This window comes from Mesocricetus auratus, unplaced genomic scaffold, assembly GCF_017639785.1.
Source record: "Mesocricetus auratus isolate SY011 unplaced genomic scaffold, BCM_Maur_2.0 Super-Scaffold_100008, whole genome shotgun sequence".
Classification (NCBI taxonomy): Eukaryota; Metazoa; Chordata; class Mammalia; order Rodentia; family Cricetidae; genus Mesocricetus; species Mesocricetus auratus.
Genome location: NW_024429192.1, coordinates 77,356,026 through 77,368,741, shown reverse-complemented (window position 1 = coordinate 77,368,741; position 12,716 = coordinate 77,356,026). Strand labels below are relative to the sequence as shown.

General features: G+C 51.9%; 1 protein-coding gene across 1 annotated transcript in view; it reads right to left on the bottom strand.

The window, feature by feature from the left end:
- Fam20c (FAM20C golgi associated secretory pathway kinase) overlaps nt 1-12,716 on the bottom strand; it is a 52,500-nt gene continuing 39,784 nt past the window's right edge. Inside the window, exons 5-10 of the mRNA XM_005080004.4 lie at nt 12,388-12,503; nt 3,798-3,978; nt 2,818-2,927; nt 2,610-2,691; nt 2,059-2,118; nt 1-894 (exon numbers count right to left, since the gene is read on the bottom strand). Of these exons, the coding sequence (XP_005080061.1) occupies nt 645-894; nt 2,059-2,118; nt 2,610-2,691; nt 2,818-2,927; nt 3,798-3,978; nt 12,388-12,503 (799 nt within the window). The 3' untranslated portion in view covers nt 1-644. The remainder of the gene's footprint in view (nt 895-2,058; nt 2,119-2,609; nt 2,692-2,817; nt 2,928-3,797; nt 3,979-12,387; nt 12,504-12,716) is intronic.

Genomic DNA, 12,716 nt, shown 5'->3' with positions numbered 1-12,716 from the left:
CACGCTTGCTGTATCTTTATTGCACTGTTACCTCCCTGCAAACTACTCCACAAAAATGTCCCAAGGTTAGCCTGCTGTCCTGGGGCCACGGGGCCCTGCACAGTGCCTTGACACCAATTGTCCAGGGCTCAGCCCAGGCAGGCAGCATCCACCACCAACTAGTAAGACCTGGCTACTGTGCATCAGCAAACAGTGGACAGCTGGTCATTTGTATCCAGAGAACCATTCTCGGGTGCTCATCTGCCCCCACACGGGCCATGATGTCCGTCCGAGCTTCCCCTTCCTAGAGCTTTCCAGCCTCTGAGGGAGGAGGCCCTGGGAAGGGAGAGCAGAAAGTGGGTTGCAATTGACGGAGAGTGTGATCACATCACAGTAGGTCCTCGAAGTGGCCCAGAGGTGATCTCTGGTCTGCTACGTGGCTCTCCGTTGACAGGAGTGTGAACCTTTTGTTAAGTACAAAATAGTGGGCAAAGGTCCCTCTGCTGCATGTCCAGAGGCCCACACATCCCTATCAGAGCCATGAAGGAGACCCCACACTCCCTGCCGCAGGTCACCTTATGGGGATGACCTACCCCATCCGAATTCACTGAATTCACAGGTGGCTAGGCTCTGTGCTCCTCCTTCCTCCTGGGCAGCATGGGTCACTACCTCTCAGTGGAGGCTCTGTGCTTGGTGGCGAGGTCATCCTCCACCACACTGCTCAACCCGTCCTTCTCCACGCAGTCTCGAATGGCTTGCAGCACTATGCGCAGCCGACGGTCCAGGGCCTCCAGGTGCAGCTGGTAGAGCACAGGAGCCACCTTGTCACGCTGCAGGGACTCGGCCATCAGCAGGCTCAGTTTGTGCTCCTCCTTGGCCAGCAGCTGCAGCTTCAGGTAGGTGGACCTCCGGATCCTGCAGAGAGAGTAGGGTGTTACCGCCCGGAAGAAAAGAGGGTGAGGGGCTCGGGCTGGGTGGCATCTGAAGAGAGAGACAAAGACATGGAAAGACAGGGACATGGAGAGACACACACATGGAGAGAGACACACACAGAGACATGAAGACAAGAGACAGACAAGGACAGACAGATATGTAGAGAGACAGAGTTCAGGGACAGCGATGGAGACACAGCCAGGCAGTGGGGGTGGGGGTTAACTGAGGTAGAGGAGACATGGACAGAGCCACAGACGTAAACAGAGGGAGACGAACACAGTGGAACGCGGAGGTCTGAGACCCCAGGCCTCATGGATTTAAGTCATATGGAAATGGGTCATTCTAGATCAGTGGTTCTCAACCTTCCTGATGCTACGATCCTTTAATACATACAGTTCATGTTGTGGTGACCCCCTCCCCCCTCCACCACCATACAATTATTTTCATTGCCACTTCATAACTATAATCTTGCTTCTATTATGAATTGTAATGTAAATATCTGATATGCAGGATACCTGATATGCAACCCCTGTGAAAAAGTAGTTTGACCCCCAAAGGGGTTGTGACCCACTGGCTGAGAACTGCTGTTCTAGACACTGACACTGTCCTGTTCAGAGGAGCAGGTGGCAGGACAAGTGCCCCAAATCCTGAAGGCAGACCTAAGACTGGGCTAACTGCTGACCTGGAAGACTGTTCCTCCTCAAATGGCCAGTGGCCCTGGCCAGAGGCACTCTGTGTCTCCTGAGAGACGTTAAGTAATTTGCTCTGGGAGCCTATGTCCAGCCACTAGGTGTGTGTGTGTGTGTGTGTGTGTGTGTGTGTGTGTGTGTGTGTGTGTGTGTGTGTCTGGGGGGGTGTTGAGAGGCTGTGGAAAGTGGGCAGGATGAGGCTGGCAGCCATGGCAGGAAAGAAGGATCCTTTATCTGGACTTGCAAGCGCTGAGAACCCTTATGAGTGGGAGGGGCCCACGTGAGGCTTAGGGAAGAGGGGTCAGCAGGAGCCACGGGCAGTGAGGTGGGATGGGCTTGGTCTATGGATGTCTGCCCACTGGTGCTACAATGGGTGGGGCAGGCTCTACCCCTGCCTCTCAGGTAGTGATGGCTGCAGCTGGGGCAGGGAGAGGTCTGGCCAGGCAGGGACTCATACCTGCAGCACTGATGAAGAGGCGCTAGAATGGAGAGTTCATCATGTGAGTATTTCCCAAACCTGTGGGAAGAAGGTAGCATGGTCAGAGCCCTAGTAGCTGGAAAGCCAGGCAGGGCACAGTCCCACTTCTCGGTACCATGGCAACACTGTGAGGATCACCGGTGTCAAGGCCGACCCTGGCCATGCCCAGCATTGATTTGTTTTTTACATCGGGGGTGATTTCTGCCTTTTAAAGCAGAGGTTAAGGGCCTCTCCCAGGGAGAACTGACTGCTTGTTGGCCCTTCTCTCAGCCCTTCTTGTCAAGCCACAGGCTCTCTGGCCTCAGTTTCCCCAGGGTAACAGGAAGGTATGACAGGAAGTACTCATAGCGTCACTACCATAAATCCATCACCCTGTGGGAGTCTTCCCAGCTGATGCACACCCTGATGCACGCTAGACCCGGTCTCTCAGGTGACTCCCCTGCGCCAGCGACTGCTTCTCAGGCTAGGCTGGTTCCCCCGTGGGTGAGGATGGCTGGCTTCCCAGGGTTTCAGGGGCACAGGAGACCCACCCGCGCCCGTTGTCCAAGTGTATGATGAAGGTCTCATTCCCGAACTTCTCAAAGGTCTCGTAGTGGTGTCGGTCCATGTTCCCTGCAGGGACAAGCAGGCACAACTGCTCAGAGGCCTTTGGCCCTCCTGAGCTGTGGGTCACCAGGTGGTGCCCCAGTCAAAGGTGTTTAGGCGTTCCTGGCAGCCAGCACGCCCTGCAGGACGTACCCATGAGGAAATCAAAGACAGTCATGTCCATGATGTCCAGGATTCGGTGGCCACTGTCGTAGGGTGGAGTCTGCTTCACCTCCTCACAGTAATCGGGGTCCACTTCCCACCTGTGGTGGGCGGAGGGGGGCATAATGAGACCAAGATTGAGGGCCTCTTCTCTGAGGGAAGAGGGCGGTCAAGGCCAGATTCTTGGTGCCTCCTGGCTCAGCAGAGCAAGGGGCTCACATTTTATAAGTGGGGATGGAGTGTCTGCAGGGACACATCTTGGGACAGGCTATGAGGCTGAATCAACAGGAGTAGGGGCCTGGGAGGTGATGAAGCCATTCTTCCAGGCCTAGCAGGGACCAGGGCTGAAGGCACTGTCAGTTGGCATCATGTTTTTATGGGGATGCACTGTCTTTTCTAGCACCTGGCAGGCAGGGGGCTGGGGGAGTTGGGTTTGGAGAGACCCAAGTGGCAGGCCAGCACCTCTCCCACCTCTTAGACAGGAACTCTGTGGTGGGTAATAGTATCAATTTGACTGGATTTAGAATCACCTTGGCAACACATCTCTGGGTGCATCTGTGAGGGCGTTTCCAGAGAGTTTTTAACTGAAGCAAAGACCCACTCTGAATTTGTGTGGGTGGCACCACTCCCTAGGCTGGGGTGCTAGGCTGAATGAGACAGAAATCAAGCTCAGATGGCATGATCTCATGTTCCCATCTCTCTCTGCTTCCTGACTGTGACCAGCTACCTCAGGCTTCTGCCGCCACGCCTCCCTCATGATAATGGACCGCATCCAAGTCATCTCTGTCAGCAATAAGCCACCAAGACGCACGGCTGCCACTCTCATAGTGGCACAGGCGGAGCTGCCTATGCACTGTCCTTGCTGCCCCTTCTGACCCTGAGCCACAGGTCACTGACTCCCGGGGGGGCGTGTCCTCAGCTGTGCAGTGGGCAGAAGCTGCCCCATTAAGTCTTGGGGGTGCCCGACTCACTCTGCCTTCTTTCGCTTGTGGTAGGAGCGACGCCAGGGGTTCCGCCACGTCTTCCTCTTGGCCAGCGACAGGTCAGGCAGGAAGGCCGCCAGGGAGCCTTCGATCTGGTCGGGCCTCCCACACAGGGCATGCTCCGTGGAACAGTAGTAGGAACACTCCCCGTAGAAGCAGATGTTATTGGCTGAAGAAGGGTAGATCCAGTCAGTCAGTGGCCACCACCCCTAGAAATGCCACAGTGTTGCTCCAGAGGCACTCCTGTTCTCACAGCCAGGACTTGCCACGCAGTGGCCGCCATCACCCCCAGATCCCACACCCCAGAACACCCTCAGAGCAGTCACAGCGGGTCAAAGTCAGACCCTGTCAAAGTCAGAGGTGCTTGCTGCTCACACTCCAGCCCCCTCAGATCGACTCAGGCTCCTGAGAGTAGAAAAAACGCCAATCACACACCGGAGGAAACTCTAGTATTTACCTGCAAAGAACACTCACAGCCCAGCCATGAAAGGAACCACTTACTAGGGCAAATACACAAAAAGATCAGGTTCCAAAGAAATGGGGTCTAGTCAGGCATAGATCAGTGGCAAAGGCTGCCACAACCATGAGGATCCGAGTTCCAGCTCTAACACTCATGTAAAACCCCAGGTATGACAGCACATGCTCACAACCCCAGCACTGGGGAGGCGAGGACAGGAGGACCCTGTGGCTGACTGCTGGCCAACCTGGTCTACTTGGTGAGTTCTAAGTAAAAGTAAGAGATCCTGTCTCGAAAGTAAAAAAGAAATACCCTTAGATTAGAACATAGGCACTCACAATATCACATGTTAAAGGGGGAGCCTATTTATTGCCCATACAAAGGACACCTAGCAAATGGAAAAATAAGATGGACAATGAGTCCATACCACAGTAGGAAGGCTGTTTCACCTAAGATCTGGGAACCTCGTGTCAGAGATCATACCACAAGATGTTGCCTTTTTAAGAGGATTCCCCAGCTTTTGAACCATAATGTTTTTCTCCTATCATTAAATGTATTAAGTTTCTACTTCAAAGTAGGGGAGATAGGGATTAGGTACCATAAGAAAAATAAAGACAGCTCAAACATGTCCCTTCTTGTCCCAGTTGTAAAGTTGGTAACTTCAAATGTGGTAGAGATCATCATATTTTGCATATTCAAGGACATACAAAATGGCAGGTAGGGACTGGGAAACAAAAGAAAAAAATTAAAAGGTTGATGGTAACTGAAGAAGAGCCCCCAAAGTTAACTTATGGTCTTCACACATATACATACATATGTATACAGACACACACACACACACACACACACACACACACACACACACACACACACACACCATCAGCCAGCCCTGGAGAAAAGGAACAGCTTGCTTTCTTTTTCTGTTTTTGAGATAGGGCTTCATGCAGCCCAGGCTAGCCCTTGGATTTACTATGGAGCAGATGAACTTGAACTTGCATGTGCAGGGAGAGCAGAGGACAACCTTTGATGCCATTCCTCAGACACTGCCCACCTTGTTTTGACAGCAGGGTCTCTCCCCTACCTGATATTTGCCAAAGTAGGTTGAGTAGCCCTATCAGGTTCAATGAGAGACACTGGTCTTAGAAAATAAGGTGGAGAGACATCGAGGAAGAGTCTAATGTCAACCTTTGGAACACACACTGTGGTAGTTTGAATGCATTGACTTCCATAAGCTGATAGGGTGTGGCACTATTAGGAGGTGTGGCCTTGTTGGAGGAAATGTGGTCTTGTTGAAGGAGCTGACACACATCTTTAATTCAGACCTTGAGGCTGGAGGGCACACCTTTAATCTGGGCCACACCTTCCGTTGGAAGTGTGTCACTGTGGGGATGGACTTGGCGATCTCTTTTCTCAAGCTTCACTCAGTGTGTCAGTCAGTTGACTTCCTGTTGCCTATGAGATGTAGCACCCTTAGCTCCAGCACATCTGCCTGCACACGGCCACGCTCCCCTCCATGATCATAATGAACTGAACCTGTGAAGCTGTGAATGAGCTACCCTCAGTTAAATGCTGTCTTTATAAAGAGTTGCCGTGATCATGGTGTCTCTTCATAGCAATAAACATGGGACTAAGACACACACACACACACACACACACAAAACATAAAACAAACCCTGCAAAGCACACGTAGGCCATACAGCCATCAGCAGGGAAGGAGGATGGAGAACAGCCAGGATGGGTCTGGAAGGGGCAGGGGTGGAAGGGGTATGTGTTATTTATGATTCCTGACACAGCCGTGGGCACACAAGTCCTGGCTGGTCAGGCTCACTGCCTCTTCCTTTCCCCTTCCCTCTGGGCCTCATCACCCTTCCCTAGTCAGTGCTGCATAATTAAGGTGGAAAGGATCAAAAGGAGGCCAGCCCACTGCGGCTCCAGGTGCTGAGGCAGTTTAGCCAGCTGCCCCCGACTGAGCCACTCCCCCACCCTTACCTAGGGCAGAAAAGCAGTGGAGACCAGGCTAAAAAGGATGGTCTTCAGGAGGAAAATTTCTATCCCGTCTCTTGTTGGCCAGAGCCATGAAATTGGACGCCTGTGTCAACCTGCTGGCCCTATCTAAGCTGGACTCAGAGGCTATCGTGTTGAAAGAGGAAAGGAGCCCTGTCTCTGCTCCATGCAGCCTGGGTCTCACAGAGGCATGGATGACTTGCAGAAACAAACAGGGTGGGCACAGACGACAATCATGTGAGTAGAAACAGAGACAGCAAAGAAATGTGTTCCTTAGAGTTGGGGGCTTCAGAGGCCCTGCCTCTCAGCTGTGTGGTGCTGGGGCACTCAACTGCCCTCTCTGAACTCTATTTCCCAGTAGCTACCCTACAGTCAGGATGGAGCTTTTGTAGGCTCCATGCCAGAGCTTACAGAAGTCCCCTGCTGAGGCCTGCCCCTTCCACCTGGAAGGTAGGGGCGTGCACCTCTCCTGACTGACCCAGAGCCGAGCTGCTCAGAAGTGTAAGGGTGTCTGCTGTGATCAAAGGCTTTCCAGCTGCACTTAGCTCTCAGAAGCAGCAATGGCAATTTTGGCAGCGGAAGGATCTAGAAGCGCAAGCAAAGCAGAAACAGTGAATCCAAACAGACCTAGCTTTCTAAAAGTAAGATCAAAGCTGCCTCCAAAACCCCCGTGCTTCAGAGCTGGAAACCAGACATCTGGAAGGTTCTCAGAAGAAATCTGGCTGACGGGGCAGTGTGTGGTCTGGCAGGGACAGCGAGGTGGAGGTGGCTGTGTTGAGGAGTGGCCAGTGACACCCAGCTCTGCAGAATGCTAAGAGTGAACCATCCAGGCCAGATGAACTACCTTAGGGGGCCCTGAAATCCAGGGAAGATTCTCGGGGTTCATGCGGGGAGCAGTCGACAACTTGCAACTGACTGGCAAGCGTCACCAGGAGCTGTGGGCCAGCTGATGGAGCAGCAGCTGTGGGATGCGGGGGGGGGCATGACAAGTGATGCTCACCAGCAGCCCCAGTGGGGGATGCTCAAGGCGATGAGCTGAGGTCCCCTGCTGAGGATGGGAGGGAGCTCCACACCAATAAGGATGCATCATCTGCTCAGATGAGTATTCAGTTCAGCCTTTTGTTTATTAAAAACAAGCAGGGCCCCTGAAAAGATCAGCTGTAACATGCTTGCTGAATGAGGACCTGAGTGAGATCCCTGGTACCACATAAAAAAGCTAGGCACTGTGAACCACCAAGCCTTTAATCCCAGCACTTGGCAGAGGCAGGGGTGGGGAGGTGGGGGGTGGGGGTGGGGCAGAGGCAGGCAGATCTCTGTGAGTTCAAGACCAGCCTGGTCTACAGAGTGAGTTCCAGGATAGTCAGGGCTACACAGAGAAAGTCTGTCTACAAAAACAAAAACAAAAACAAAACAAAAAAGCTAAACACTGTAGCTCACACCTGTAATGCCAACTTCAGGGAAGGTGGAAATGGTTGGATTCCTTCGACTGACTGACCAGCCAGCCTCGCTGACTCTGTAAGCATCAGGCTCAGTGAACGACCCTGGCTCAAACACAAGGTGGAGAGAGAGCGAAGAAGATGCCTGACGCTGACCAACTGGCTCCGCACGCACCTGGTTGTGCGTGTTCACACGTGAGACAGAGACAAAAAGGAAACGAACCCCAGAGTCTGTCACTATTTCAGAATGACTAAGCCCACAGTAGATTGACTCTGCAGTGGATGACCTTGGTGGCTCCTGTCTCAGAAGCCCTCATCTATGCCTGCTGCTTGGACCCCACATACCCTCACGAGCTGTCCACTGTCTTTCTGCGGGGCTGCTGGGGACCTTGAGCCACAGAAAACACAGTCAATAAGTTCCCAACTTTCTGCTTCTGCCTTCTTCCCGAAGCTCTGGTTCCCCCTGTTCACTTCGGGTGACTTCCTCACTGCATCCACCCAATGGCACCAGCAGGTGAAGAACCAAGCTGGATGTGGAATGCCACTGGCCGCAAATCATCTCCAGGGAGACTTTAATGAATTCTGATATTTGAGATCCCAGTGCCAAGTCACAGAACCAAAGAGGCCATGTTGGGCCCCCAAGTGGAACAAAGCAGAGGGAACACAGTGAGCCATTTGGGACAGAGGGCAGCATGGGCCTTGCAAGGGGCAGGAGGCTGAGGGTGCTGTCCTGGTGGTGGAGGGAATTCACAGATGTCTGTAATTAGAGCACTGAGCTTGATAAACAGCATCTTAAATACTACATGGAGGGCCAGGGAGGGTGCAGTTACTGGAGAAGCATGAAGATCTGAGCTTCATTTCCCAAACCCCCATTAAAAAAAGAAAGCATGCTGGGTGTGGCTGGTATAGGCTTATCCCAGCACTGGGAAATAGAGACAGGAGGCTCCCTGGGCCTACTCAGTGAGCTCCAGACCCTGCATTCAAAAACAAGGTTAAAGAGTCCTGAGGAATAGTGGCCAAGGTTGGCTTCTGCATACATACACATAAGCACACATGTGCACATACACTCCCACACACAATCAAATACCTACAGAGAAGCACAGGTATACACAGAACATCATGAGTCACTCTAAAGCAGGGCCACGGTGACACCTTCCTCACAGACGCATCCAGGAAAGCAGCAAAAGCTAAAAAATGTGCTGGGAACTCCTGACCCCCTGCTCTGGCACCTGGACTCTCCCCACCTAGAGATATGGACACCCCGTTGTCAGGAGGAAGAGTGCAGCCCCTCTGTGTCCCCAGCTGTGGACTTCCCAATGGCTGTCCTGCTATCCACATGCTGTTTGAGAGCTCTGGGGGCTGTGTTACCTAGGCCCACAGCTGCAGTGGGTGAGACCCTTGCTGCTAGCCTGGATGCTGGGCCAACAGCTCTGCTCTGAGTGGGTGGTCCACTCCGAGTGACATTATCCAGCCCTCGTGGCCTCAGAAGGGGGTGTTCTCAGCAGTGACTGAGTGACTGGCATTTAGACCCCTGACTGACCTGCCCAGGATTATCTTTGTTTCCTGTCCTCACTTGAGAGCTCAGGACTGATGCCTGAGTGGAAATGCAGAGTGCTGGGGCTTGCGTAGCTGCGGGTTTGCTGCTGCTAAACAGTGCCACCTCCAAGAACAGGGTGAAAAGCACCATCAAAGTTGCAACCAGCCTGGGGAGATGATTCAGTCAGTTACGGCCTTGCCACATAAGCGTGGGAACCTGAGTCCATCCCCAGAACCCGTATTTAAAAAGTAGTGAGGACCAAGAGCATCTCTGGGGCTCACTGACCAGCCAGCCTAATGTAATTGGTGAGCCTCAGGTAGCGGTGACAGACCCTGATTTAAAAAAATAAGGTGGATATCATCTGAGGTAGGATATCTATATGAACATGTACATACGAACACCTATGTGAATGAGTGCACACAAACATGAGTACACACATACACACACAACATAAGAGTACATCCAAACATGAATGAGTGTACATGCACACACAGAAATGAGTACATACAAACATGAATGAGTACATGCTTCTATGGGTGAGTGCACACAAACACCAGTGGGTACATACACATAAAAATGAGTGCATATAAATGTGAATGAGTGCATACACGAGTTGAGTTAAACTATGCAGCAAAGGACAAGAAACAGTGAGGTCTCTAGACTCAGCTCAGGTGCCTGAAAGGCATGCACAACTGGGATTGTGGCCGTCTGTCCCTGTGGGCAGTGGAAGGAGCTGGAAGGCAAGATGCTACTGCAGAAATGAGCGACCACTGGGCCCGTCCCTGTGCCTGAGGCAGGAAGAGGTCAAGATGGGAATCTCAGCAGAAACCCAGAGGTCCCAGGCTGAGGTGGGCTTCAGCTCTTTGAGAGAATATTCCTGTCTACAGCACAGGCTGTCTCATGGGCCCAAGCAACTATGATGTACTTCTGTCATAGCTAACCCCAGAGACTCTCCACCCAGGATGGTCCAGCTCTTGATAGATAGTCACATGGGGGCCAGGCACTAGGGACCCAGGAAAGATGAGTGTGTGTCTCTGCTTAAGGAATTCCGTGTGTGTGTGTGTGTGTGTGTGTGTGTGTGAGTGTGTGTGTGTGTGTGAGTGTGTGTGTGTGTGTGTGTGTGTGTGTGTGTGTGTGTGTGTGTGTGTGTAGGCTAGAGTAGGATGTTGGGTGTTTCTCACTCTATCTGGAATCCCAGTGATCTTCCTGTCTCTGAGGTTACAGGTATCTGAGGGTCCATGCCCGGTCTTTATGTGGGTGCTGGGGGGTGTGAACTCACAGCCTCATGCTTATTCAGTAAGCATTCTACCCGTTGAGCCATCTCCCCAGCTCCCCCATTTCCTCTTATCAACGTGATGGGAGATGGTGGGTGATGGCAGTGCAGCTTCAGCGAGGCGTGGGTTCACGGCCTCAATTCTGACACATTTATGACCGCAGCCAGGAAAAGAACCGAGAGTGCTGATCTGCAAAGGCAACAAGCAACAGCTTTTAGGTCGGCTTTTGTGCGCCTCCAAGACTGAAGATAAAGCTAATAAAGGTGTTAATCTGTGGGAACTGCAGGAGTGTGAGGCATGGTGGAGTTCTGGCCTGCACCATCAGGAGAGTGTGGCTCCCAGGGAGCAGCTACTCAGCACTCCCTGCCCCTCCCCCAGCCCGTCACTTCATTCTGTGTTGCAGGATGTCTGCGGGACCCCTGGAACCTTCAGAGTGTATAGTACAGAATATATAGTACAGTACAGGCTGGGGATGTAGCTTAGTTGGTAGGGTGCTTGGCCAGTATGAAGGAAGCCCCAGTTTCCATCACTAGCATGGCATAAAACCAACCAACCAATTAACCAAACAAACAGGTGTTGACTCACACAAATGTCATGCCAGCACTTGAGAGATAAAGGCAGGAAGATCTGGAGTTCAAGTCATCCTCTGCTACCTATCGGGCTAGCCTGGTCCACATGAGATCCCATCTCAAAAACAAAAAAGGGCCGGACATTGGTGGCACACACCTTTAATCCCAGCACTCGGGAGGCAGAGGCAAGAGGATTTCTGTAAGTTCGAGGCCAGCCTGGTCTACAGAGCGAGTTCCAGGACAGCCTCCAAAACAATACAGAGAAACCCTGTCTCAAAAACCAAAAAAAGCAAAACAAAACAAAAAACCACAATAGGGCCCAAGGACATGGCTCAGTGAACAAAAATGTTTACTGTCAAACATGGGGGCTGGAGTTCTGAGCCCTAGAAAAAGCTGGGCTGGTGTGGAGGCCCCTTGCAGCATTATCACTCAGTAGGCAGAGACAGGTAAGCTGGCTAGCTGGAATGGTGGAGACTGGTGAGATTTTGGTTCAGAAAGAAACCCTGGCTCAGTAAAAATGGACATCGACAAATCAACTGAGGAATGTCCTCTGTGATCAACTTGGACCAACACACACACACACACACACACACACACACACACACACAATGCACACCCCATACACATATATACCAAACACACATTACACACACACAAACATGTACACACCACACGCACATACATCACACGCACATCATACACAGTATACACACACCACACAATACACACAAACACCATATATGTGACACACACTGTACACCCCTCACACACCAGACACACACACACACACACACACACACACACACACACACACAAATAAGAAATAGCAAACAGTAGCACAATAGGTAGGAGGGGCACTCCAGAGCCCAAGGAGACATCAGAGAGACCTGAGATAAACAGCTTGTCACAGGCCTGGTCCACAGGGAAACTCTGCTTCCTGACTGTGGATGCCATGTGACCAGCTGCCTCATGCTCCTGTCACCATGCCTTCCCCGCCATGATGGACTGGACCCTGGAACAGTGAGCCACATAAACCCTTAGGGTGCTTTTGTCAGGACTTTTTTTTTGAAGCAAAAAGGTTCTTAAACAAAAACTACCCATTGGCAAGATTCATAATCTTAAGGTCACAGTATAGATCAGGTGTTGTGAGATCTTTTCAGATGTATAAAGTGACTCCACAGCCCTTGTCAGGACATTTTATCTGAGCAACAGGCAGAGTAATCTAATCCCTAATCTCTTTAGAGTTGACCAAGGCCAGCATGTGACCTAAGCCACATTAGTCCTGTCCTCAGCAAGGTTACCTGGAGACACAAAAAAGGTTCTCCAGAGCTTCTTATCCCGTGTGACATCCCGGATCTCCTTGGTCATGTTGATCATCCTGCCAGCCACTGGAGGGACTCTGCGGAAGTCCAGGATCCTGGTGAGAAAAGGTGGGGAGAGGGGTTTTCATTCTCTGGGGCTGACTCTCACTGTCGGCAGAGGCCAGCCGCTCTACCATCACTCCCCAGTCATCTGCTACCTGAGGCTCTCGGGCTCAGCACAGTCCAGAACCATCAGTGCCAGGAAGGTGTGCACCCCAGAGGGACTGAAGCCTTTATGCATCATTCACTGACTCTGGCCCAGCCTGATA